General features: G+C 48.1%; 5 protein-coding genes across 10 annotated transcripts in view; 3 read left to right on the top strand and 2 right to left on the bottom strand.

The window, feature by feature from the left end:
* fra (neogenin protein frazzled) overlaps positions 1–18,107 on the top strand; it is a 37,152-nt gene extending 19,045 nt beyond the window's left edge. The window contains exons 2-10 of one of the 6 annotated variants that reach the window (XM_015184827.2): positions 10,313–11,512; positions 13,013–13,235; positions 13,359–13,641; positions 13,699–13,908; positions 13,983–15,316; positions 15,376–15,629; positions 15,687–15,873; positions 16,560–16,693; positions 16,762–18,107. In XM_015184827.2, the coding sequence (XP_015040313.2) occupies positions 10,313–11,512; positions 13,013–13,235; positions 13,359–13,641; positions 13,699–13,908; positions 13,983–15,316; positions 15,376–15,629; positions 15,687–15,873; positions 16,560–16,693; positions 16,762–16,991 (4,055 nt within the window). In that variant the 3' untranslated portion in view covers positions 16,992–18,107. Of the gene's footprint in view, positions 1–10,312; positions 11,513–12,475; positions 13,236–13,358; positions 13,642–13,698; positions 13,909–13,982; positions 15,317–15,375; positions 15,630–15,686; positions 15,874–16,559; positions 16,694–16,761 lie in introns of all 6 variants that reach the window. The other 5 variants (XM_015184828.2, XM_015184825.2, XM_015184826.2 and 2 more) reach the window with 5 other exon arrangements.
* On the top strand, positions 15,892–16,513 carry LOC4804938 (uncharacterized). Its single transcript, XM_001361383.4, has one exon. The coding sequence runs from the start codon at positions 16,027–16,029 to the stop codon at positions 16,432–16,434; it is 408 nt and encodes a 135-aa protein (XP_001361420.2). The 5' UTR covers positions 15,892–16,026; the 3' UTR covers positions 16,435–16,513.
* A 1,161-nt stretch (positions 18,108–19,268) lies between the features above and the next one.
* Positions 19,269–21,340, bottom strand: LOC6898695 (uncharacterized). The gene is made up of 4 exons (XM_002138664.3): positions 19,964–21,340; positions 19,733–19,900; positions 19,499–19,664; positions 19,269–19,402 (listed from the first exon to the last, which is right to left on the bottom strand). The coding sequence occupies exons 1-3, from the start codon at positions 20,231–20,233 to the stop codon at positions 19,512–19,514; spliced, it is 591 nt and encodes a 196-aa protein (XP_002138700.2). The 5' UTR covers positions 20,234–21,340; the 3' UTR covers positions 19,269–19,402; positions 19,499–19,511.
* Positions 21,341–21,348: 8 nt separating this feature from the next.
* On the top strand, positions 21,349–24,511 carry Cyp301a1 (Probable cytochrome P450 301a1, mitochondrial). Its single transcript, XM_001361381.4, has 7 exons — positions 21,349–21,867; positions 22,560–22,710; positions 22,919–23,031; positions 23,106–23,299; positions 23,365–23,566; positions 23,622–23,787; positions 23,843–24,511. The coding sequence occupies exons 1-7, from the start codon at positions 21,587–21,589 to the stop codon at positions 24,410–24,412; spliced, it is 1,677 nt and encodes a 558-aa protein (XP_001361418.2). The 5' UTR covers positions 21,349–21,586; the 3' UTR covers positions 24,413–24,511.
* A 30-nt stretch (positions 24,512–24,541) lies between these two features.
* Positions 24,542–25,335, bottom strand: Ak6 (adenylate kinase isoenzyme 6). Its single transcript, XM_001361380.4, has 3 exons — positions 25,158–25,335; positions 24,950–25,101; positions 24,542–24,896 (listed from the first exon to the last, which is right to left on the bottom strand). Exons 1-3 carry the CDS (start codon positions 25,201–25,203, stop codon positions 24,567–24,569), a joined length of 528 nt encoding a protein of 175 aa, XP_001361417.1. The 5' UTR covers positions 25,204–25,335; the 3' UTR covers positions 24,542–24,566.
* Between the last annotated feature and the right edge of the window lie 23 nt (positions 25,336–25,358).

Genomic DNA, 25,358 nt, shown 5'->3' with positions numbered 1-25,358 from the left:
GGCTTATGCTCGTACCCGTGTGGCGAATAAAATTCACCAGCAATCAACTCTTTTACGGCCCCGACTTGTTGCCGTAGAACCCACCAACCATACGGCTGTACCTTGAGATGCAACAAAGATACCTATCGATGCATATAGATACTCTCTTAAGTACCCTCCTCTGCTGGTTGTAATGCCTCCTCGGAACCGCCTTCGATATCTGGAAAGTGGAAAGTATATCTTTAAAGCTTTCTGTTGAAATCTACAGAGACTCTGGAGACTCTTATGGTGTCTATTCCGCCTGGAATCAAGTCCAGAGCCATTTTGGTGACTATCTTTTCGTCCTTCTACGAAGGTGATTACCTTCTTGGGCTGGATCTCTAGTGTCTTCAATCGCGCTGGAAGGCTGGAAGGATGGAGATATTGAAAGAAGCCTTCAAAGAACCCACAAAGAAGTTCTTCGTGTTCTTCAAATATAGGGTCCAGAGGGGCGTCGGCATAGATATCAGATCAGACATATAGATGTCTAGGAACTATAGATTGGTGCAAATCCAAGGATGACTGACTGCAAACCGTCTTTGATGTGTTCTCAAAGAGCAGTCTTTCAGCCTAGGCAGGCTTGACTGTACAGCGTCTGCCTCCAGACAAGTTAATGACCGACTGCCTGGCGACACTCTGACCGGACAGTCGTCGTGGTTTCTGTGTCTGTGTCTGTATCTGTATCTGTGTGTCTTTGTAGCTTTAATTAAAACATCACGTAGGAACACACACACCGCACGCCGCACACTCGCGTGCTGCTTCGCTCGTGAGGCATTGGGCGGCAAACTATGTAAAGGGTCTAAAGGGTCTATATCTAGTCTCTGGTAAGCCGCTTAAGTTGCCCCTTCCACACATACGTTTAGGCTTTCCTTTGCCTTTGCCTTTGCCTTTCCCTGCCCCTTCCGAATCGGGTGTCGCGTAATTATGCTAAAGCCCTGCCCCGCCCCGCCCCGCCCCCGCCCTGCCTGCCCCGACAATCTTATCGCTGAGAGATCAGAGAGCCCCTCCGAAGGCCTGCAAATTGATTTATAATTTCGATTTCCATTGGCAGCTGCTCTTTGACACAGTTTTGATACAGTTATCATCAGCGGCTATCGTCGTCGCTTCGGGGTGGCGGCAGCAGGTACAGCTTTTGTACCGCCCCAAAATGTTGCATATCTATGTGTGTGTGGTACCCACATCATATCTTATCAGGCCTGTAATCGAACACTCTTTATCGATTTCCATGTAACAAAATGAATGTTCAGCTAGTGGGGGGGGGCATGGGGCATGGGGGAAGTGGGCGGGAGGCCTGTTAACATAAAAGGAATTGAGGTTATGTTATGCACAAATCGAGGTTATGCATGTGTACATACATAGGTATGTATGTATGTATGTATGTATGTATGTGTTTGTGGACACTCGAGTACCCTGCATGAACCCTGCACTCGTTCCTTTTGGACACTCTTCGAAGCAAGCTCCTTTAACCTTTCTTTTTGATCCATTCACTGGGTGGCAGGGGCAGAGGCAGTGGCAGAGGGATGTCCAGGCACCATTCTCTCTATGTTTCTATGGACAACAAGTCCTTCAGTAATTAGGGATTATTTGCACTTATCGCTCGCATGTTTTGAGTAAAAATAAGTGTAAACTTAACACAACAAAAATAATAATAAATAAAAAAATAAGAGAAATATAAAGATCTAAATTTATATTTCCCTTTTTTTATATTTATTTATTTATTTATTTTCATGCTACAAGTTTACACTTTTGTTTATTAAGCTAGCCATTTACTTCAATCTAAAAATATCATTTAATATTTTTAGAAAAGCTTATACTTATAATTGTTTTTACAAAATTTTAATTATTTATTCTACTATTTTTAATTATTTATTCTACTATATTGATTTATTTGTTCTATTATTTTGATTTATTTTCTTTTTTTGAGTGTATTTTATTTTGTAACTTTAAAATAAAATTGATTAATTGATTCGTTGTGATCGAAACTATTGAACTGCCACGAATCCACTCGTGGGAGTGATACTGCGGACTCATTAAGGGTTTTTTTTTTACTTTTGAATTGAAATCTACAAAATATAGTCCCAATTTCGCAGCATTTACTTATCCCCCGTTTACGCTTCCTTTATTTGCAGGTAAATCTTCGATCCATCCCGAAGGTTAAGACCTAATCGGTGATTGATTATTTCTGATTTTCTCCAACGGCAACGGCAAGGGCAACGCTTGGGTAATCTGCGAGTCGAGTTAACTGGAGCCTTTCTTGTATTTGTATTTTCCAAGCAATTTTCCATTTAATCTGCACTCGAACAGCAGCTGCCACATCCTCCTCATCGGTGGCAGGCACGAACTCATTGAAAGCGACGCGTCATAAACTGGCGAAGGCTTAAAGGCAGGCTCTCTGTTCAATGGCTTTTCCAGGGAAAAAGTACGAGACAAAAGCCAAGACTCGAAGGCGGGGAAACTGGGAAAGGGGGGAGCGGAGCTGCTCAATAAGCTGCTGCACATTGATTGAAATCGAAGACGAAGCCCGACAAAAGAGTGAACCAGAATGACATAACTGCAATTGCACGATGATGAATAGCGATGGTAATGGAGAGGATGATACATACCCCCCCTCCCCCTCCCCCTCCCCCTCCCCTATATACATATATGTACACGGAATGGGCAACAGTTGCGGCAGTTGCAGAGAAATGCTGGGACCCAGGGCCCTAAGCCAAGGAACGGCGGCAACAAATTGAATAAAAGATGAAGTTTGTCGAGGCAAGAGGCAAGAGGCAGCTGCATTCCTGCTAGACTCCCTCCTCGCTCCCTCTGGGAGACTGCCAGATGACTGCGTGGCTTGATAAAACTTTAATTATGTTGAGGAGCACGCGTATCCATGGCCTCTAAGGAGCTCACTTCTAAGCCACTCACTCTCCTGCGGCAAAGGAGTTGGCTCTGGCTCTGGCTCTGGCTCCTTGCGATGTTGTTTGCCCAAAAACTCGAGCGTTTATTACATGGCTTAAGCATTATTAAGGCCGGAGGCAGTTCAAAAGGCTGCAAATTTGTAGGACTGTAGAGCGGCTACCTTGCAACGTCTGCGGCACCACCAGAGATTCGGCTTCTCGCTCAATTTGTATGCAGAGCAGAGCAGAGCCTTTGTTCCCGGCCACAGGCCTTGGGGCAGGCAACAACACGGAATGATTTATTCTCTTACACATCCCACATCTATTCTATGACACTTTGCGGCCTCAACACGCAAACTATTCTCGAGCAAAAAAAGCAGGGAAGGAAAGAAAAGAAATCTCTCTCTCTGTTCTGCATAATAAAATTTGATTATCGGATTGTTGTAGACAGCTTTATGCTGCAGACATGCTGGTACACGATCTAGGGTATCCGCCTGTAATTTGAGCACTTCATTGTGAGGACAATGCCAGGACAGGACATCAGGAGTAGTGCCTGCTTTCTGCGCCAAAAGAAACTCCAAGAAAAGGAACCTTTTGTTTGCGTATCTCTGGCGGAACGGAAGAAGTTCTGTCCTGGGATTGAGAGGCAGAACCCATAAATTAACAGCCGAACCGCAATGCCTCAATGACAAAACAAAGGGGGGAAGACAGACAGACAGACAGACACAGAAGGTGGAAGGTGGAAGGGCAGGCAAGTGGAGTCTCCCTTGCGGGTTTTTGGGGGCAGGGCAGGGCCCTTACCAAGTAGGACACAAATCCTCGCCCCTGGCCATTAGGTGTTCGATGGTCGCTTGTAATTAGCATAATTGAAATGTGCATGGGGTGGGGCATGCGGGGTGGCATGCGGCGGGGGCACTAAAGTCATCAAAGTGGATTGCCTTTTGGGCGTGGCCAATCGAAATGAGAGGAAAAAACAGAATCGGTATCGGAATCAGAATCAAAGCACATGCCAGCCCCCAAGTCCATCCCCTGCCTCAATGTCCATTGATGTTTTCACTTGAGTGCGACAATTTCCATGAAAATGCCAGACAGGCAAAGGGAGGCGCTATATATATCCTGCACGGAGTGGGTCGCAGCCACTTCCTGGAAGCTGTGGGTGGAGTATCAAGTGCTCCTGGCACTGCCACCTAATGGCCGGGCAGACGTTTATAATTATATTTGTGCAGGCTGTATGCCCTCCTATCTGTGTGGCTGTGTGTGTGTGGCTGTGTGTGGGGGGATTGGCGAGATTGCGGCTTAGACTTCATCCTGGTGCTTTTTGAATTTAAATCCGTATTGCTCTCAGTGTCACGGCCCCATCCTGTGGCCCGTCTGCCGCCCCGCCACTCTACATAAAAGGTTTTCCTCTGCTCTCTCTCACTGTCTGGCCATTTTGCGGCTTCGTTAGTGGCCAAAGAAAAAGAAAAAGTGTCGCATAAGGTGTTAATCAAGGCAACGAAAGTGACAATCGATCGATGCCACCAAGGGGCGCGGGGGGTTTGGGGGGACAGCACTAAAAGTGCCGGAATGGAGCGGTGCGGACCGAAGCTCATTGAGTGGCAGGTAAAAGGTGTCTTCTTGAATCCAATTTGGTGGCAGAGCATTTCATCATTCATCGTTAAAATCGTTCAATTGAATAAAGGCTAAGGTATGGCCAAGGGAGAAGGATTTAGAGCTTCTCTATATCCCCCGTCGTAGGTCGTAGGTCGTAAGTCACTCGCCAATTAAATATTCATACGATTTTCGCTGCCTTCTTTTTCTGCTGCGTTTCCCCCACAAATCCTTCTGATGGGGGCGGGGGGTGGCAGCAGCAGAGGGGTGCTGGGCACGCACAAGGCTGGCGGCAGTTTGAGGAGTGCGGGGGAGTGCGCCCGAATGGGGCAAAGGGAAAAGAGGTCACGCTGGAGTCGTTTTCGATGCAGTTTCCGTTTCGCGTTTGCAAAATTTTTATTTATTTTTCTTTTCTCTTTGCATACATTTGCGTTTTTTCCTCTTATTTTGTGGCCAGGGGGGTGGAGGGTCCAACCAAACGGAAAATCAACATTGGCAAGCCAATCGATGGCGAGGGGGAGGGGACTGTGACTGTGGCTGCTCCTCTGGGGCTCCTCCAACGCCGCAATGTGGCGATGTGGCGTGAGCGTGCGATGCAACATTTCGATAGTGGAGCGGTGGCAAGAGTCTCTTGGCCCGAATGCAAATGCAAATGCAGCCGAGCTGCTGCAAAGTCTTTAGATATTTCTATGGCGATTTTCGCTGAAAAATACATACCCTGGAATCATGAATGGTAATGAGGGGAGGTCTTAGCCGGTGACACATTATCCACACAATAATGATACCAAGTTTGCTCTGGGAGTGCTCTAGAAATCAAACAAATAGTTACGGCCATGGATAGGTTATTTTTTAAAGATTTTTCTCGGATTTTTCATGGATTAAATTTGCGCTGAAAGTCAATGCCGTTCCTATTATTTGTGCCATGACTGTTATAGGGGAGCAAGCAGTGCAAGTAGTGCAGGCAGTGCAGGGTGTATCCTGGTCTAGATAGCTCTCGTTCTCTCTCTCTCTCTCTCTCTCGCTGCTTAACCCTTAGTCTGGCGGCTGTGCATAAATTTGGCCAGGCGATAAGCAGTCGGAGAGGAGGCTCCTCTGGCCTGGCCGCTTGCCCAGTTTAACCTTAAAAGGTGCCACCATTAGCTGCCTCTAATGGCCTGCTCCCCCTCCCCCGCTACGCCCCTCCACCGATCGTGGCCCAATGATATGCGAGATTTCTGTTGCTTTTCCTCTCATTTAAGATATTTTCTGGCTGGCTCGTTTCATTGGAAAAGTGGAAATTTCTGCCTAATTGTGCGCGTCTTTTGCGTGCCGCTGCAGCCTCCCCCCTGCTTTTAGGGAGTTTTCTCTGGCTTTTTTGGCCATATGGTAATTTGATTGGCTTTCCCGGCATCGCATCGCAAATGTGAGTGCAATTAGCTCTTTGACTGGGATATTATGCCATGGAGCGGTGCGGAGGGGAGAGCAGACCAAGTTGATCCAGTTTCGAAAAGCATTTTCCATCCATCCAGCGGCCACAATCTACGAGATGTGCCATGTTTACAATGTCTCTGTGTTTTTTCTTGTGAACTGCTAATTTTTTATCGACTCCGTGTTGCATGTGGCAGCGAGAGAGACAACATTTGCATAGTAGACACCAAACTGTCGCCACTGGTGGGCCCCCCTTCCCCCCTGCCCGAACGCACAGAGAAAAATCGTAAAATATGCAAATTCATTGGAATATCATAAATATTCATGTATCTTGTATCTTGTATCTGCTACTCTCTTTTCTTGTCTCCAGCTTCCTTTCTCGTTGCATCGAAGCCTCCCACCGTTTTTTTTTTTTGTGGGTTTTTGTTTTTTCGTTTTTGAATTTGTTAATCTTTTGTAAATGGATGTTGCGTGACTCGACTCGACCCAAAGACCGGCCGTAGGTCCGTTGTTGCAACAATTAAACTCAATTAAGGCATTTCTCTCTCGTTGCGTTGCGTCTTTCTTCCATTTAAAAGTCGGAATTTCTACGAAAGCGAACGCACAAATCTGACTAAATTATAATTGTTTAATTTGATTCAATGAACGGCAATTGAGGCCCAAACAGCCACAGAACAATTTCAGAATTTCCGAAACTTAATTCATAGTCAATTCATTAAATTTTCGCTCTTAATTAAGCTTTTTTCGCTCTTTAAATGCTATATTTTTCGTGCATTTATATTTATTTTATGGAATGGATGGAATGGTGGGTGCACAGACGTGCATAATGCAAATATTGCAAAAAGGGTTTTGTACTTTTTTTTGTTCTGACTCTTTTTGCCGCAGGAAACAAAGGAAACGAAGGCGAACGACAGTTTGGCAAACAAAAAATCAGGGGGAGATGGGGGTTCCCAGTGGTAGTATTTACCAGCAGACGGCTGGGGATTGTTCGTACCTTCTGACGGGGCATATTAGATCCGTGCAACAGCCAGAAGAAAGCCCTATATTCGAGATATAGAGATCAAGAGTCCAGATTCCAGGTCCAGGTTACTGCTGTTTTCAGAGCTTTTCCATCGTGATTTTCAAAAGAAAATTAGTTTTATCCGATAAATTAATCCATTTTCTATAAATTTGGGTTATTTTCAAAGCTTGAGTTTATTTCATTATTTTTTACATTTTTTTTTTTTAAGAAAAATGTCATAGAATTTGTTGTACAAAAGTGTTGGCACACCTCACATTGAATTTATTTCAATTGAAGAGAATTATATTGTCCATAAGCTGGCAGAATTGGGATGGCCAGAAGGAGCCCTCTTCCCTCTTCCAGTAAAGGCCGGATGGTGCTTCGTTGTTGGAAGGAGAGCAACAGAGACAGAGAGAGAGAGAGGACTAACATTACGAGTCGTTTTTAAATGATTAAAGGCTTAAAAATGTTCTTTAAAAATTATTTAAAAATATTAAATGATCCAAAGATAAAATAAAGATATTTCTCAGTATTATTTGAGTTCTTTCCATAGCTGAGAAACCACTCGAATAATGGTTCAAAGATCACAAATGTACAAAAAGGATGGCTGAAAGGACAGCCATAATTGGGTTCTGCTTTTATGAGGCCAAAAGCAAATTAAATTTCCACAACAATAACCACTTGAATGCGAATCCTTTGTGTATAATTTTATGAATTATTGGTTTTATTTATTGGAGTCAATCGGATATCAGTGCGTGGTGGTCGCTATTCCATTCATTTTCATAATTAAAACCATCCGATAGATAGCCAGAGAAGAAAGAGAGGAGGAGAGAAGTGAAATCAATTGACACAATTTTTCGTATTTGGGAGCACAGATAACCTCATTGTATGCCCAACTTTCCCCTCTCTCCCCCCTCCCTGGTTCTTTCCCTTTTGGACTTTCGAAATTGAATCTATCTCTAGATAGAGATACCTCCTCCTCCTCCCCCCTTTCTGTATCTCCCTCCCACCGGCAGATGCCAAAGAAGTGCACAATAAAAATCAATTCGAGCAATAAAGTTTTTAATTGGATCGAGCTCCCTGCTGGCTCTCTGCTCTCCGCCCGAGGCCGGGCCATAAAACTCGAAATTGTTGCAAGAGATGTCTCCATTTGATTTAGAGCCAACTGCCAGCCTTAATAGCCAGAAATTCCTCGTTCTGGAATAATTATGGAATATGCTAAAACAAAAAAAAAAGAATAACCAACCCCGAAACAAACCCAAAAAAAGTGAAGCTGCAAATGCGGGCTGTCGCTGGAATTGAAATGTATCCATAATAATGCAGGTACCTCTCCCTCCGTCCCTCCCTCCCTCCCTCTCTCTCTTTTATGTATCTTCGACAATCTGTCGAAATGCAGCTGCAAATTGAAGTAGAACATCCTTTGAGAAGAGAGAATGCCAAAAGAAAGTAGCGCGTCATGCACACGACATGCACAATATTCGCTTTTGCAGCATTCGCTAGTGCCAATCGAGTCAAGGACATTTATGTAGGGATATTCGGATCAATTGCTGGCCTTTTCTTGCCCTAACACATCCTAAAACCCGACTGTAATAAGAGTGGAAAATGTTTGTAAAAATACAATTTCATCAAGTGGAATGCACGCCCACCTCCAGGGGTGGGGAGGGGGTCCGAAAAAATAGTTCTTTGCGTTCGGCTCCATCGGAGCACAGGAGCCGAAAGCAATAACCATAAAAGCCACACGTCTCGGGGCTCAAATGTTCGAAATACTACACATGCACTGAGAGAAAAGGGGGGGGTACCATATTTAAAATCACATTTCCAAAGGGGAAGCCATTACGGCAGTTGTTTTCCATCCAGAACTGGACGGGGGAGACCACTTCAATCATTCACTCCCTCACTCACTCGCAGCAGGGCCTAATAGACTCCCGGCTGGACAGGAGCGGAGTGCATATAAGCCCTAACCCTGGCCCCTGGCGAGTGCACACGATTCGCATAACTTTGGGTAAATGCCCGAGTGCGGGAATGGAAAACAAAGCGAATAAATTGCAGGCATACTTCTCCGCTCTTCACTCTCCACTCGGTCGGTCGGAGGCTCCTTCCGAGTTCACGTGCGGTCAATATGCGGAAAATGCGCTCGGGAATGGGAATAGGAGGCGGCTCCTTCCCTCCGCAATAGGATGCAGGTGCCGGAGACTGACTGCTGCCCAAAAGGATAGCTAAACCAGGATATAAACCGAATTGAATTGAAATGAGAATGCGTAATTCATGATTCTGGCCCAAATCCTTTGCACAGCTGGATAAATCTTGTAAATTAAGTCATCAACATCCTGGCTGCCTCTTCGAATGTCTGGATCTGTTCCTGCTGCGACTGGCGACTGGCGATTCGATGCCTAATTAAGGCTGCTCAAATATACACATATACTCCTGTACATATATAAAGAGGGAGATAGGTAGCTGCAGCAGAGATGACAGGAATAAAGAGCTGGAAATGAGTATCAAAAGACGGAGGAACGAATAATGGAAGTAAAGACCGAGGAAAACCCCCAACCTGGAGTCAATTTTGAGGAATTGGACAATCTCTAATGATTTAAACTCAAATCTCTCATATCTGGGTGTTCTTTTATAGAACAAACACGCCTCGTATCCATTCTAAACGGCAGATCGATCTCTGCGGTGGTTATTTACTCTTTTGCTCACTCTCTTTCGGGTCTTATTTTACGCTCAGCACTACTGAGAGCGCTTTGAGGCCTTGTTTGATGGCAGACAGAGAAGAGAGAAAGTTTTCTGTTGTGCTGAGCAAAATAAAAACCCAAAAGAGAGCGCCTTGCGAGAGCGGACCACCAACGAAGGGCGAAAGCTTTTTACTTGTTTAGTTTTTAATAATCTTCTGGTTTTTCTTAGCCTTTTAAGCTCTGGCTTTAATTTCGAGCAAGCTAGATTTCTTTCTGGCTAAAAGTGTCGGCACTGCGAACCACCTCTCTTGGCCTCGCTGGGCTTCTTCTTTGTGAGCCAACAGTGAAGCATGTTAGCAGCTTATTCACCGGCAGGCCCAGGCGGCCTCCCTTGCGTCTCCCCTTTTACCTTTTCCCACACCAGCACCAAACGCCAACCACCACCCACGAGTCGAGTCGGGGCCAAAGTGGAAATGCAAATATTTGCATGCCCTCGTGGCATCCCCCGTCCATCCAGCCATCCATCCATCCATCCAGTTGGCTTTTGCAGCACAGCATCAATTATTGAGGCGTGTTTACAAGTTGACAGATTGCAGGATGCCTGCCCTGCCCTGCCCTGCCCTGCCTCAAGTGGCGGCCCCAGAGGCGTGTCCCCAGCCCAGACCCCCGACCCGACCCGTGTTCGCCCCCCTTTTACTTTCCTGATGAGCCAACCCCCCATTAATGTGTCTTTGTTGTTGTTGCAGCCCTCTCGTTCACCCTGGAGCCCCAGGATGCTGTTGTGCCCGAGGGCCACTCGGTGCTGCTGCAGTGCTCCGGCAGTGCGCCTGCCCGTGGCAAGGGCAAGGCCACGCCCACGCCTGCGACCGTGCGATGGCGGGGACCCGATGGCCAGGACCTGGGCATCGTGGGGGACACCTTCCGCTCGCAGCTGAAGAACGGATCGCTGTACATCAGTTCGGTGGAGGAGAACCGCGGCCTGACCGGCGCCTACCAGTGCCTCCTCACCGCCGAGGGAGTGGGCAGCGTGCTCAGCCGGCCGGCGCTGGTGGCGATTGCCCGCCAGCCGGACCTCAACCAGGACTTCATCGAGACGTACCTGCTGCCGGGACAGACGGCCTACTTCCGGTGCATGGTGGGCGAGGCCAGCTGGCAGGAGGGCGTGCGGCACTCGGTGCAGTGGTTCCGGGACGACATGCCCCTGCCCCTGGACAAGCTGCGGATGGTGGTGCTGCCCAACGGAGCCCTGGAGATCGACGAGGTGGTTGCCTCCGATCGCGGCGCCTACCAGTGCAACGTCACCTCGGGCAGCGTCTCCCGCCTGAGCAGCAAGACCAATCTGAACATCAAGAAGGCGGCGAGCGAGCAGCCGGGCGGCGAGCATGCGGTGGCCCCCTCCTTCCTGGTGGGGCCGTCGCCCAAGACCGTCCGCGAGGGGGACACCGTCACCCTGGACTGTGTGGCCAACGGGGTGCCCAAGCCGCAGATCAAGTGGCTGCGCAACGGCGAGGAGCTCGACCTGAACGACCTCGACTCGCGCTTCTCCATCATCGGCACGGGCTCGCTGCAGATCTCCAGTGCCGAGGACATCGACTCGGGCAACTACCAGTGCCGGGCCAGCAACACCGTCGACTCCCTGGACGCCCAGGCCACGGTGCAGGTCCAGGTGCCGCCCAAGTTCATCCAGGCGCCGCGCGACAAGACCGCCCACGAGAAGGAGGAGCTGGAGCTCGAGTGCGCCATCCGGGGCAAGCCCAAGCCCCTCATCAGGTGGCTGAAGAACGGCGACCTTGTCACCCCCAACGACTACATGCAGCTGGTGGCCGACCACAACCTGCGCATCCTGGGACTCCTCCACTCCGATGCCGGGATGTTCCAGTGCGTGGGCACCAATGCCGCTGGCAGTGTCCAGGCAGCGGCCCGGCTACGCGTCGTCCCACCAGGAGGTAAGTGGCTCTATGAGATAGCCCCCCATCCCTCCTATCCCCCTATGTACATGTAGTCTCCCAGCCCGGTGTCCAGTATTTGTCCAGCTGTCGATTCGGCCTGTAAAATGACTACGAAATTGAACGCCTAGCTCCACGTACCTCCAGACCTTTCAATTTGTACAAACATTGTCCTTTCATTGTGCTCCTGCTTTTGTAAATTGATTTCATGTGTGTCTGTGTGTTGTGTTGTGTATTTGTATATTTTTTGTGTAGAATTTTGTGCTAAAATATTGATATTTCCTTTGCGATTCATTGATGGGAAGAGAACCCAAGAGAATCCTACAAAAAAAAAAAAAAAAACCATTTATCGATATCGATTAACGATTTTCGTTGAAACAATTTCTTACACCTGTAACTTTTTCTTTTTTGAGATACATTTCGTGTAATTCCTCAAGAATCTAATGGTTTTTGATGTCAAATAATAGTAAAATAAATAAATCAATAATATGTGCCACCTTTAAGGAGGCTTCTGGAGCTCCGTGGAGCACCAAGGGACAGGACAGTCTTCCCATTGGCATGGCTCTGAAATAAATTGAATGTCTTGAAACTAAAAAGCACTGAGGACGAGTCGTGCAATAGTCTAGGGCTATTCTAAATTGTTTTGTAATAGAACGGAAAGAAAGCCTAAAAGCCTTCACGGAATCGATACTTTCCCAGCCCAAACAATCGATTATTATCGATGATGCCGATACCAGCCGTTACTGGTGCGCTCTCCCCATCGGATCGCAAAGGAGAATCGTCGGTAGCAATTAATAATAAAGAAATGTGATATAAAATTAATTTTGTCAATATAATTTATTAACTTTTGTTTTGTTTTATTTGTTCTTCTTTGTTTCCGTTTCCTTTTCGACACTTTTCCTTGGCTTATCATTTCCTCGACGCGACGTGACATCCATCCATTCCCGAATCCCGTCCCAAAAGTGAAAATCAAACAACGCAAACCCCAAGGCCAGTCCACCAAGTCCCTACAGACCTCCGACAGTCCAGTGAAACGACGACGACCGTACAGCTCGGTAGAGCAGCAGCCGCTGCGCACCAAATCGGGGGCCAGCCTGCGCTCGACCGAGGACGAGGACGGGGACGACGACAGTGCCCAGGAGAGTGGTCCGACCACGCGGCTCCTGTACTCCAAGACCCTGCTGGACAGCCTGCAGCACTCGGGGAAGGCCTCACGGCCCGAGCAGCCGCTCAACGATCGCAACTTTGAGCGGAACGAGGCCAGCGCCCTGCGGCGGGAGAGCAACGGCCACAATGACAACGACCAAGACGACGACGATGACGACGAGTACGACGATGACGAGACGAAGGAGGCACTGATCGCTGCCTACAAGCACGGCGATGATCCCCAGAAAATACTGGCCTTCTGGCAGAGCAACAAGCACAAGAAATCCCAGCCACAGCAGCAGCAGAAGCTGCAATTGCCATTGCCCCCATCCTTCAATTTTGCGTCCCCCGCAGATTCAAGCGAGCAGGAAGCCAACGCCAATGCCGCCGCCGGCAGTGGAGTGCCACTAAAGAGTCTGGGCAGCGGACTCCTGGCCCGTCTGCCCAGCCAGCCCCGGGACCTGGCCGCCCAGATAGTCAAGCCGCGGTTCGTCACCCTCAGCTGGGCGGAGCCCCTGCAGAATGCCGGGGAAGTGGTCTACTACACGGTCTACTACAAGATGAACAACAGCGAGAGGTGGGTGTCTGATTGCTTCCTGCTTTTGACAGACCTCCATTCCAGTCCAGTCCTTCTGCCTGTCTGGCTGGCATCCTTTTGTCGAAATTAAAACTCTTTTCCGTTTCCCATTCGATGCCTTAGGGAGCAGAAAATGGTGACCAAATCGCACGACGACCTGCAGGTGAACATCCAATCGCTGCTGCCGGGCAGGACGTACCAGTTCCGTGTGGTGGCCGGCACGAACTTTGGCAGCGGCGAGTCCTCTGCCCCGCTGGAGGTCAGCACCCAGCCGGAGGTGAACATAGCGGGACCACCGCGGGCCTTCGAGGGCCATGCGCGCAGTCACAGCGAGATCTACGTGCGCTGGGAGGAGCCGGCAGTTACCAACGGAGAGATACTCAAGTACCGCGTCTACTACTCGGAGGTGGGACACGCACCCGATGCCATAGTCGCCCCAGACTAACCTTTAAACCCGTTTCAGAACGAAAGCGGAGCTGATTTGTACCACGATAGCACCGCCATGGAGGCACTGCTCACCGAGCTGCGTGCCTACACGGACTACGTGATCAGTGTGGTGCCCTTCAATCGGAATGGCATGGGCGATCCCTCGGCCGAGATCAAGGTGAAGACGTACTCCGCAACGCCGTCGGAGCCGCCCAACAATGTCACCCTGGAGGTGACCAGTTCCAGCGTGAGTATACCCTTTGGGCTCTTTGGGAGTCTCTTTACCCTCTTAACCTTTGTGTCCTTGCCGTTGCCGGGCAGTCCATTACCGTTCACTGGGAGCCACCCGCCGAGGAGGATCGCAATGGCCAGATAACTGGCTACAAGATCCGGTATCGCAAGCTCAAGGACGCGCCGCAGGTGAAGAGCACGCCGGCCAACATACGCTACTTCGAGCTGAGCGGACTGGACCGCAGTGCCGAGTACCAGGTGAAGATTGCGGCCATGACGGTGAATGGATCCGGGCCGTTCACGGAGTGGTATCGCGTCAATACGCTGGAGAACGATCTGGACGAGACGCAGGTGCCGGGCAAACCGATCTGGATCAATATACAGCCGGGAGCGGAGAACATCGGCCTGCACTGGGGTCCGCCGCAGCAGCCGGAGATCAAGATACGCAACTACGTGCTGGGCTGGGGCCGAGGCATACCCGACGAGAACACCATCGAGCTGAAGGAGACCGAGCGCTACCACGTGCTCAAGAACCTCGAGTCGAACACGGAGTATGTGGTCTCGCTGAGGGCGCGCAATGTGAAGGGCGATGGCCCGCCGATCTACGACAACATCAAGACCCGCGACGAGGAGCCCATCGACGTGCCGGTGCCGCTGGAGGTGCCCGTGGGCCTGAGAGCCATCACCATGTCGAGCTCCTCGATCGTTGTCTACTGGATCGACACGATGCTGAACAAGAACCAGCACGTGACCGACAACCGCCACTACACGGTCAGCTACGGCATCACGGGATCCAATCGCTATCGCTACCACAACACCACCGATCTCAACTGCATGATCAACGACCTGCGGCCCAACACCCAGTACGAGTTCGCCGTCAAGGTGGTGAAGGGGCGCCGCGAGTCCGCCTGGTCCATGTCGGTGCTGAACAGCACCTACCAGAATGTGCCAGTGACGCCGCCGCGGGAGGTAACTGTGCGCCTCGATGAGGAGAATCCCCCCACGGTGATCATCCAGTGGATGCCGCCGAAGCACACGGTGGGCCAGATCACCGGCTACAACATCTACTACACGACGGACACCACGAAGCGGGACCGGGACTGGTCCATTGAGGCCTTCGCCGGCGAGGAGACCATGCTGATGCTGTCCAACCTGAAGCCCTACACCACCTACTACTTCAAGGTGCAGGCGCGCACCACCAAGCAGCAGGGCAACAACAATGCCCCCTTCTCCGCTCTGGTGTCCTACACGACCACGGCTGCGGTGATCATGCAGGAGGCGGACACCATTGCCAAGGGCATCGACAACGAGCAGCTGCTGTACATCATCGGAGCCACGGTCGTGGTGCTGTTGGTTGTCCTCATTGCCATTCTATTCCTCTGCCGCAGCAAGCCCCAATCCTCCCCGGAGCATACGAAAAAGAGGTAAAGTCCTAAGAGCTACGGACCCTGTCCCACTTTTTCACCTGTTTTTCGATTTGCAGCTATCAAAAGAACAACGTGGGAGTGCCAAAGCCCCCAGATCTATGGATCCATCACGACCAGATGGAGCTGAAGAACATTGACAAGGGTCTGCACACGGTCACGCCCGTCTGCAGCGATGGGGCCTCGAGTAGTGGGGCCCTGACCCTGCCCCGCTCGGTGGTCCACAGCGAGTACGAGGTGGAGACGCCTGGCGGAGTGCCTGGGCATGTGACCAACTCGCTGGACAAGCGCTCCTACGTGCCCGGCTATATGAGTGAGTAGCAGACCATTGGGTTCTTTGTCCGGCTCATCAATCGCCATTTCCCTCCAGCAGCCACTTCGATGAACTCTACGATGGAGCGCCCGCAGTATCCGAGGACCCAGTACAGCCACCAGAACCGCTCGCACATGACCATGGAGACGGGCCTCTCGCAGCAGAGCCTCTCGCAGCCGAACCAGAACAGCTCGCTGGCCCAAACGCCCGAGCACCCGTACGGGGGCTACGATGCCAGCTTCTGGTTAGTTCCCCCCAAAAATCTAGTCAAGCACTCGATTAAATTTAGTTCAGAGCAATTCAGAAGCACCACAAAATTCTCATCTAAATTCGAAACAGTTGTTGTGTCTCCGGTCTTGCGAGCTTGGAGATATATAGTTATAGTTGAAGCAGAGGCATGGGCACAAGATCGCGATGGGGACGTATTGATTCCCGTGTGACGGTCAATTTGGTGCGAGAGCCGTCGATGAAGATGATCAAGCTCAATCGGCAGACATTGGAGCGTCGCGTGGACCACCAGCTGATGCTGATGTCGTCGCCGGTGCCGTTTGTTAACTTCATGAACAAGTTCCGCCTGGACGAGATTCTGATCAACCACCAGGCCAGAGGGGTGTTCAGCATGCGCGACTCGGCCACCGTTACCGAACTGGCCAGCTACACGTGGAGCATTATGTCCGCCAGCGACCGTCTGCCGTACACCCGTCTGGCCGTGAAAGCCAGGGAGATTCAGAACGCGCGCAAGCTTTATTTCCAGGGCAACAGCGTCAGTCGAGTAATCGCCAGAAGGGCCCTGGCCCACAATTAGGGCCATAATTCGTTCGAATCATATGAATTTGTTAGCAATATAAAGCACAAACAAAACAAAACCTTTGGCCTTAACTAGATCTAATTGTTTGTCTTTGCTCTCTCCTCCCTGTTGAACTGTTGCAGCAATACCGGCAATGGAGCCGCTGGCAATGGCTGTGTGTCCACTATCGAGAGTGCCAAGCGCGGGCATCCGCTCAAGAGTTTCAGCGTTCCAGGGCCACCGCCCACTGGGGGAGCCACGCCTATTAACAAGCACAGTGAGTATCTGATCCATAGAGGTGATCTTGTGGCGCCACTGACGCTCGTACGACCTTGTTTCTTTCAGCTCCTGCCGTAACAATACGTCCACAGAACCAGTCGCCCTACAAGAAGCCATCGTTCTCGGCCGCCACGCCCAATCGCTTGCAAGGCGGCGGGTCGGTGGCACACTCGACCGACGAGATCCAGAGACTGGCACCGAGCACATCCACCGAGGAGCTCAACCAGGAGATGGCCAATCTGGAGGGTCTCATGAAGGATCTGAGCGCCATCACGGCCAACGAGTTCGAGTGTTAACAGTGAAGCGGCACCTGCCCCGCCCCCACCCCCCTACCACCCACTACAAGTATTAGTCGTGAAAACAATTTATGTTACTTGTTTTTTAGTTTCTGTTGGGCACCAATCGAGTTGGATTGAGCACCGGACAGGTCTGCATTTAGTCTTAGTTAACCATGTGGGATATAAATGAATGAACGATCGAACGACGAGAACTGTAAATACGAACGACGCCGCCATATACATATTTAAGCCTAGATACACACATCCATAAATATAAATAGCATCTTAGTATAGTTAGTTAACGATTAAGCAACAAGAAAACCGTGTAAAAACATACAGCCAGTGCAGAAGTGCGTTCATTGTGTGCAGGATTGACTGAACTGGCTACCACATGACATTTCATATTTATCACACTGCAGCACCTTCATTTCATACGCATGCAGATCCGCTTTAGTCTCTAAGTCTACATATTGTATTCATATGGTACATATGCATTTACATCTACGTCTAAGCTAAATTTCGTACTATTTATGCCCCTAGGAACGTAACTTTTATACTAATCTATGTATTACTACACCCACAAAAACAATCAAAACATTCGGTATCAATTTGTATCTTAAAGTGTCTTCTGTATTTTATCCTTATCTTCAACTTATTCTTCAAGTTGGAAACGTGCCATTTAAACATTTGTCGCATACCCCATACCACACGCCACACACGCAACACACAACTACTTAAGCTATGAAGTCGAGATCCAGATTCTAGACTGTAAGCCAGCCGGCCAGCAAAGCATTTAAGATTTAAACTTTAGATATGTACAACAAACTGTCTATTTTACTGCAGAAACTCTTTCAGGAGATTTTGATATGCTCAAAATGCGTATTGCCTAAAGAGTTATGTGCGTGTTTTTATTTATTGTTCACTAAACTGTATCCAACATTGCCATGCACACAACAATCTCATTGAAAATTGAACTCGGCAAACTCGGCAGCAAGAGAATACATACGAGTATATATAAAACAAAACCAAAACTATTACAACTAAATAACATGCACAAGGAGAACATTTTAAAATTGTGAATTTTGTAATCAAAAGTGAAATTGATAAATATATGAGCAAATTGTGGAAAATAAACTGATCTTTGGTTCTTTTTTTGTAACAAGGTCCCGGAAACAGGCTATTATAGAAATGGACATCAGCCAGTGTAACGACGTTCTGTACTTAGCCGATCTATCCCTTTTGCCCCCCGAATGTCTTTTGGGGAATGTCTATATATGGAATGTCTTCCATATAGCGACTCTCAAGGGGAGTTCGTTATACGAAAAATTCCTAATATAGAATTAATTTTTGCAGAATATACCATTTGCTGTGTTCTGGAAATAGATTCGTTATACTGTAATCGGTTTTTCTGTACGCTATGTCTAGGCCATACAGCATTCTCAATGAAATCGGGATTTTGATTGAATTCACCATCTGGGCTGCGGCATGCCCACTCGGTTGGCCATGCCGTGGTCGATGGGCCAGCGAAGGCCATGGAATGGTCCGGCAAATGATGGAAGACGGTTTCGGGAGCTGGCGGCCAGTCCATCAACGGGTCCAGGTGGCTTAGGATTTTGCCTGTGATGGTCCTTCGCCGAAGTGGCCCTATTTAGCCGAGATATAGTGTCAAAATGTGTCAACCTCACGATTCCCATTAGACTCACTAGAAATTTTATACCTTTCCTTCCACTGTGTAAATCGAATTATTCCTTTCATGAACCGTTTAGGGTCTTATTATATATATATATATATATATATATATATATAGGTCTATATTATATCCAGCACTAATTCTCCTCCTCTCTTGTAAGATGCAGTCATTGCATGTCAACGTACAAATAAAAAAATAAATTCAAAGCTACATACCTTCATTTATTTTTCTACAGCACAAGAGTATGCAATATCATGCGAGCAAACTCATCGTTGGACTCCAAGTTATCTAGTAGGATGTCGTGCTATGTATGATTCTTATGCTAACTCATATCGTACGGACAGGCATGATTCAAGTTAGATCTAGTCTTTATAGCATTGATGGCAAGTCCTTCCAAAGACAGATTATAGTTGACGCTGTACGGACATAAATGGATACCTGCCATTATATGGACGTACCGCAACCATTTCCATTCAACCAAGAACCGATTACACATTAGGGCTAATGAAGCTATAGTTCAGTGAGTTTGAAATCAAGTCGAATAACAAATATTGAGGTGATTACGAGTGCATAATGACTATGCATAGTGTTAGAAAAAGCTTAAATAAAATTTAAATATCTATTAAATTTCCATTAAACATCACAAGTCAAAATCAATTGACAGAATTCTAAATGATATGTTCTGTATTTTATATCAATTTGGACACATGATATGTACATCTGTACTAAATGTTTGTGCCTGGAATAGAATAGAAATATATTATTGACCATCCAGCCATTTGAGAAGCCAGCTACTGTGGGCCCTTGGGTCCGGTCCTGTAGTACCTATCCATACCTATCTGCTCCAATTATTGTTCATCTCTTGCGAAAAAAACTGACACTTGCAATCTCCATGTTTTGTCACTGGCAAATCGCAGTTGGATCTTATAGTCGCCTTTGGGGAGTGGTAAGGTTTTCAGCAAATCGTCTGTGAATTCCAAATTATCCAGTATGATATCATGCTAAATGATGGCAATAAAGGGATCCAATTAAAACTGTTTCACTTTGTTGATGATATGCTAATACCCACATTGTACGGACAGGTGTGATTTAGGTTTGATCCAGTCATTATGGCATTGATGACAAGTCCTTCGAAAGAGACATCGTTCACATTTGCCATGAGCTGGCAGAAATTCTTGCTGACGTTGTACATAAATGGACGCCAGCCATTGTAGCGACGATACATGCTCCAATTCATCTGTCATTGGCAAACTCCAAATAACCACAAGGCTCTCGGCCACAATCAGGATTCTAGACTCACCCACACGTTTGTAATGGGCGTCTTGTGCAGTTGGCAGTGTATATTGACTCCCGCGCGTCCCCTGGCGAGGAGATTGAGTTTGCATTTCGAGAAAGTCGCAAACGACTCGCTATACGACTCGCACTGGAGGTTGGTGAATCTGGAGTTCGACCTCCGACCCTCGCACCCCAGAACGGAGCAGAACACAACAGCTGCGGCCAGAAAATGCCACCGGCCAGATACAAGTGCGTCGAACATTTCCGTGTCACTAATCACACGCCAAATGGGCATGGCCTTTTTAAATAAATTTGGTGCAGTCTTCCTTAATTATGCTATATTTGATTGCTTTCAGGTGATTACGGGTGAATCCATGGAGATCTAATGAGTTTGTTCGGTGTTTGAAACGGCCGAACTAAAGCCCATCCGCTATAGCCTTAGCTAAACTGTATAACATTTCCACAGTAGTAATTATACTATTTCAATATAGTCGAATCTTCGCTTATTTATATTTATAACCATACCAAATTCTTGGGTCAGTAGACCATTTGGATGTCGAAGTTCGCATTGGTAGTAATAGGATCTATAAAAGTCACTATATTTCTGCTCCGTTTATACTTCATCTCTCACGAAAACTTCACTACTTCTTCGAGTGCCATCGGTTTGAGCATGAGAGGTGTCGGATGTAGGAGGAAGGTATTGTGCCACACATGGTAGCGGATCCCAAGGTGTCCCAGGATTGGATGGAGGCGGCCAAGGAGAGTGTCGGCGGAGTAAGAAGGAATGGTTGTGCGTAGCAATGCTTTGCAGCTATGCCCCTTTATCCCGACAACAGAAAACTGTTTCAGACCCAAACAAATTTGTTAATATTAGTGTGCTAAGTGGAGGAATTAAATAACTGAATATAAATAAAAACCCCAGACAAATCGTATAAAAAGGTGTGATTTAAATTGGATTGAGTCATTATAGTTTTGATGACAAACCCTTCGAAAGATTCACATTTTCCATGAGCCTGCAGAAAATCGAGCATTTACCCAACTCTAGAGTTGAATCTCCGTGCATCGCATCCCAGATTGGAGCTGAGAACCCGCCGAACAGACACAAATACCGCAACCATGGCCGTAAAACTGATCGCTCTTAAGTAAAGAAATAACATTTGTCATATTTATGTACATATTTACTTACATTTGACCCAAAGGTTAATGTTTATTACTAAATCATGTTGTATGTAAAAAGTCAGTAAGACATTGAAGTGAATCTGTGCCCCTTGCACAATTTTCATACGTCCATTCTTTCAGTTCTCATTACATGGTCGAAAGCACGGAACGAAAGAGCATCGAAATGATTTCTCTTTTAAAAGTTTACTAAGAGGACGGGTCTGGGGGCTCAGTGGAGGCGCTGGAGCAGCTAGTTTGTGTCGGACAGCCATTGAGTGTGGAACGGAGCTCAGTTGTTGCAAGCGGACTGGCAGAGCTAGAAGCCAGTTTCATTCGAGCCAGTGTATCTGTGTGTGTCAACGCAAAGACAACGTCAACGCAAGACAATTGGAAATCGAGGCATAAAACGAGTGAAATCTGATTTGAATTTAAATCGGTTAGCTGTTGCTGACACACGCATAAAGCCAGATAGAAAACAACAAAAAAAGAAATGAACAAGCTTCCAGTGAGGGCTTGCACAGCCAGTGCATCCAGCCTGAGGCGAACTGTGTCAAGGATCAGTGGCACAGGCCTGCTGCCAAATGAGAAGCAACGTCTGGAGATCCGCGACAGCTCCACGGGCGTGGCCGCTTGTCCCCATCTGCTGGAACCAGAGGAGACAGCGGCGCCGACAACGCCACGAATACACTCCACTCCCGAATGGCAGAACGCTCTGCCCTACAATCAGATACCTGGACCCAAGCCCCTACCCATTCTGGGCAACACCTGGCGGTAGGTACTCGTATAAGAGTCGCGACACACAGAAACGAAAGACTCGAGCAGCAAACGTACTTTCACTCTGCGAATTGCAATTCCATTTCCCTGCACCAGAGCCAGAGCCAGAGCCACAGCCACAGCCAGCCACTCTACACTCTCCGTTTCACTTGACCCAATTAAGCATGTTCAATAAGCACTGCTCATGATGATGCTGGTTTTTATATCCATTAATTTATTTTTGCTTTGCCGCGTCCAAAGCAGGCGATCATTTCACTGGCCGCAACGAAGCTTGTTTTCCCCCGTTTGTTGTCCAAATATTTAACAACGGCTTGAATGATAGTTTTCAATGATTCTTGTTGGGTTTCCTAGTATCCGAGTGTTCACACCTGCACCGCGCCTGCCCTTACGGAAACCACATAATCACTCCCTCGGCTAATCGGCTGGCATCCGCTCCGACATACAATCCATTCCCTTATACGTCATCTTGTTGATTAGCGTTCAATTAGCGCCGTATTCAAGGTCAGCATCATAACATGTGAAATTTTGGTGCAAGCTCCGTTCACGTACTACATATATACGATACTACGAGTATTTTGCGCTTTTGGCAAAGGCTAATGCATCCTCCATTGTCGCAGAGATTTGTTTTGTTTGCCAATTGTTCGGTTTTTTTTGTCATGCGCCCTAACCTTGGCGGTTCTCCTTCACAGTCTGATGCCGATCATTGGCCAATACACCATCTCCGATGTGGCCAACATCTCGTCGCTGCTACACGATCGCTATGGCAGAATTGTGCGTTTCGGTGGCCTCATAGGTAGGCCCGATCTACTCTTTATCTACGATGCCGACGAAATCGAAAAGGTAAGCTATGCTCAAGCCTTAACACGGAACACAGCCAAGACGTATGTACTTAGCTACTGGTGGGGTCTTTCCGCTTGACCAGCGAAGCACGAAGGCACCAAAGCATTACAGCAATTTCTGGCACTTTGCGACGCTTCCAGCTAGTACAAATTACTGCCAGTTGTCGGATGTTAGAGCCAAGCAATTTATGATTTTTCTGACATTTCAGTGCTACCGCAGCGAGGGGCCCACCCCCTTCCGCCCATCGATGCCCAGTCTGGTCAAGTACAAGAGCGTGGTGCGCAAGGACTTCTTTGGGGAACTCGGCGGCGTGGTGGGCGTGTAAGTGGAACAGCCTCACGCATACTCGCATAACACTGATCCATTGATCCACTGATTCACCATTTCCCATGCAGCCACGGCGAGCCTTGGCGTCAGTTTAGATCGCGTGTCCAGAAGCCGGTGCTGCAGCTATCCACCATCAGGCGCTACCTGCAGCCGCTGGAGGCGATCACAGATGATTTCCTGGTGCGATGCGAGCACCTGTTGGATGGTAACCAGGAGCTGCCAAAGGATTTCGACAACGAGATACACAAATGGTCGCTGGAATGTGAGCCCTCATGACCACGAATGACTATGTTTATACTATAACGTCAATATTCTTGTCCACATCAGGTATTGGACGCGTTGCCTTGGACACGCGTTTGGGTTGCCTCGAAGCGAATCTCAGTCCCGACTCGGAGCCACAGCAAATCATCGATGCTGCCAAGTATGCCCTGCGGAACGTGGCCACTCTCGAACTGAAGGCTCCCTACTGGCGGTACTTCCCGACGCCGCTCTGGACCCAATATGTGAAGAACATGAACTTCTTTGTGGGGTAAGTGCAGAATATTCTTAATACCATGAAGCCATCAATATCTCGTTCCATCCAGCGTCTGTATGAAGTACATACAGAGTGCCACAGAGCGATTGAAGACACAAGATCCCAGCCAGCGTGCAGGTGAGCCCTCGCTGGTGGAGAAGGTGATTATGTCGGAGAAGGACGAAAAGATAGCCACCATAATGGCGCTGGACTTGATTCTAGTCGGAATAGACACCGTAAGATCAGAGTCTCTGTAGTTTTCAACAGAAAGCTAAAAGTTACCACTTCCAGATATCGATGGCGGTCTGCTCAATGCTCTATCAACTGGCCACGCGTCCCGAGGAGCAGCAAAAGGTGCACGAGGAACTGAAGCGCCTGCTACCAGACCCAAACACACCGCTCACCATTCAGCTGCTCGACCAGATGCACCATCTGAAGGCCTTCATCAAGGAGGTTTTCCGAATGTACAGCACGGTGATTGGCAATGGACGCACCCTGCAGGAGGACAGCGTGATCTGCGGCTACCAGGTGCCGAAGGGAGTCCAGGCCGTCTTTCCCACGATTGTGACCGGTAACATGGAGGAGTATGTAACAGATGCTGCCACGTTCCGACCCGAGCGTTGGCTGAAGCCACAGCATGGTGGAGTTCCGGGCAAACTACATCCGTTCGCCTCGTTGCCCTACGGCTATGGTGCCCGCATGTGCCTGGGGCGGCGATTCGCTGACCTGGAGATGCAGATACTGCTGGCCAAGCTGTTGCGAAACTACAAGCTTGAGTACAACCACAAACCATTGGACTATGCCGTCACATTCATGTACGCGCCGGATGGCCCACTCCGCTTTAAAATGACGCGCATATAGTTGCCTCATGAGTTGTAGATTTAAGATTTCGTATACTCGTAGTTTGTTGTAAATATTTTCCTAATAAAATATGTATTAGCCATACATAGATTGCGAATACTTTGCTTTATCCACTGTCGGACTAGATGATTAGCATTTCCTCATAAAAGTATGTTTATTTTCTCTTCCACATACGGTACCATTGTTTCACTGTTTTCAAGCTTTTATCGGCATCTGCTGCCGACTCGCCGCAGAGTTCGTGAACAATGTCAGCTTTGTACGAATCTCGCGCTTCTTCCAGGATTGTGCCAAAGATTTCACACTCTATATTCGAGGAAAGTTTCTTCTCATTGTAGTTGCGTTCTTTTAAACGATCGTAGAGCGTCTTATTGGGGCAGGTGACAACGAAGACAGCTTGAAACCAACGCTCGGGAAAGAAATCGCAGCCGTGATACTCCACGATGTTGCCGCCCTTCTGCATCAACGGTTCCAGGTGGTCCATAAGCTAAGATTTTGTAATTTGTTATTTAGATTCCCGGAAATATTGTAGCATAATACCCTCTCTTCATCTAAAATGGGACAATCGTATTCCTCGTCGTGCTCCTCAATGTAATCATTTTCCTTGGCAATCTTTGAGCAGTCCAACCAGTCGAACTTCAATTGTTCGGCCAAACGCTCGCACAAATACGATTTGCCCGCTCCGGGTGTTCCTGTGGGTCCAACAACATGTTAGAATCGTACAATTATCTGAAGCAAACATACCAACCGGTGATTAAAATGTTTGGCTTCGCATCTGCGTTTTGATCCGACATCTCATAGCCCGTAATACACTTCTATTTAGATATATTCTTAATTAAAAGGTTGATATTGTTTATTTATGTTGAAAACGTGCAGATACCGCTTATCGATATTAGGGTTGCCACAATTCACTCGAGCAATATATCGAATCGAACTATCGAAAGCCCTG

The sequence above is a fragment of the Drosophila pseudoobscura genome, chromosome 3, assembly GCF_009870125.1.
Source record: "Drosophila pseudoobscura strain MV-25-SWS-2005 chromosome 3, UCI_Dpse_MV25, whole genome shotgun sequence".
NCBI lineage: Eukaryota > Metazoa > Arthropoda > Insecta > Diptera > Drosophilidae > Drosophila > Drosophila pseudoobscura.
This window is presented reverse-complemented; position numbering and strand designations above follow the sequence as displayed.

Coding starts and splice junctions, on each gene's coding strand:
- Ak6 (XM_001361380.4), bottom strand. CDS start 25,203: ATGTCGGATCAAAACGCAGATGCGAAGCCAAACATTTTAATCACCG. Junction 25,102..25,157: donor GCCAAACATTTTAATCACCG/GTTGGTATGTTT, acceptor TTGGACCCACAG/GAACACCCGGAGCGGGCAAA. Junction 24,897..24,949: donor CCATTTTAGATGAAGAGAGG/GTATTATGCTAC, acceptor ACAAAATCTTAG/CTTATGGACCACCTGGAACC.
- Cyp301a1 (XM_001361381.4), top strand. CDS start 21,587: ATGAACAAGCTTCCAGTGAGGGCTTGCACAGCCAGTGCATCCAGCCTG. Junction 22,711..22,918: donor ATGCCGACGAAATCGAAAAG/GTAAGCTATGCT, acceptor CTGACATTTCAG/TGCTACCGCAGCGAGGGGCC. Junction 23,788..23,842: donor TTCTAGTCGGAATAGACACC/GTAAGATCAGAG, acceptor TACCACTTCCAG/ATATCGATGGCGGTCTGCTC.
- LOC4804938 (XM_001361383.4), top strand. CDS start 16,027: ATGGGCACAAGATCGCGATGGGGACGTATTGATTCCCGTGTGACGGTC.
- LOC6898695 (XM_002138664.3), bottom strand. CDS start 20,233: ATGCCCATTTGGCGTGTGATTAGTGACACGGAAATGTTCGACGCACTT. Junction 19,901..19,963: donor CGCCCATTACAAACGTGTGG/GTGAGTCTAGAA, acceptor TGCCAATGACAG/ATGAATTGGAGCATGTATCG. Junction 19,665..19,732: donor ATCACACCTGTCCGTACAAT/GTGGGTATTAGC, acceptor GCCATCATTTAG/CATGATATCATACTGGATAA.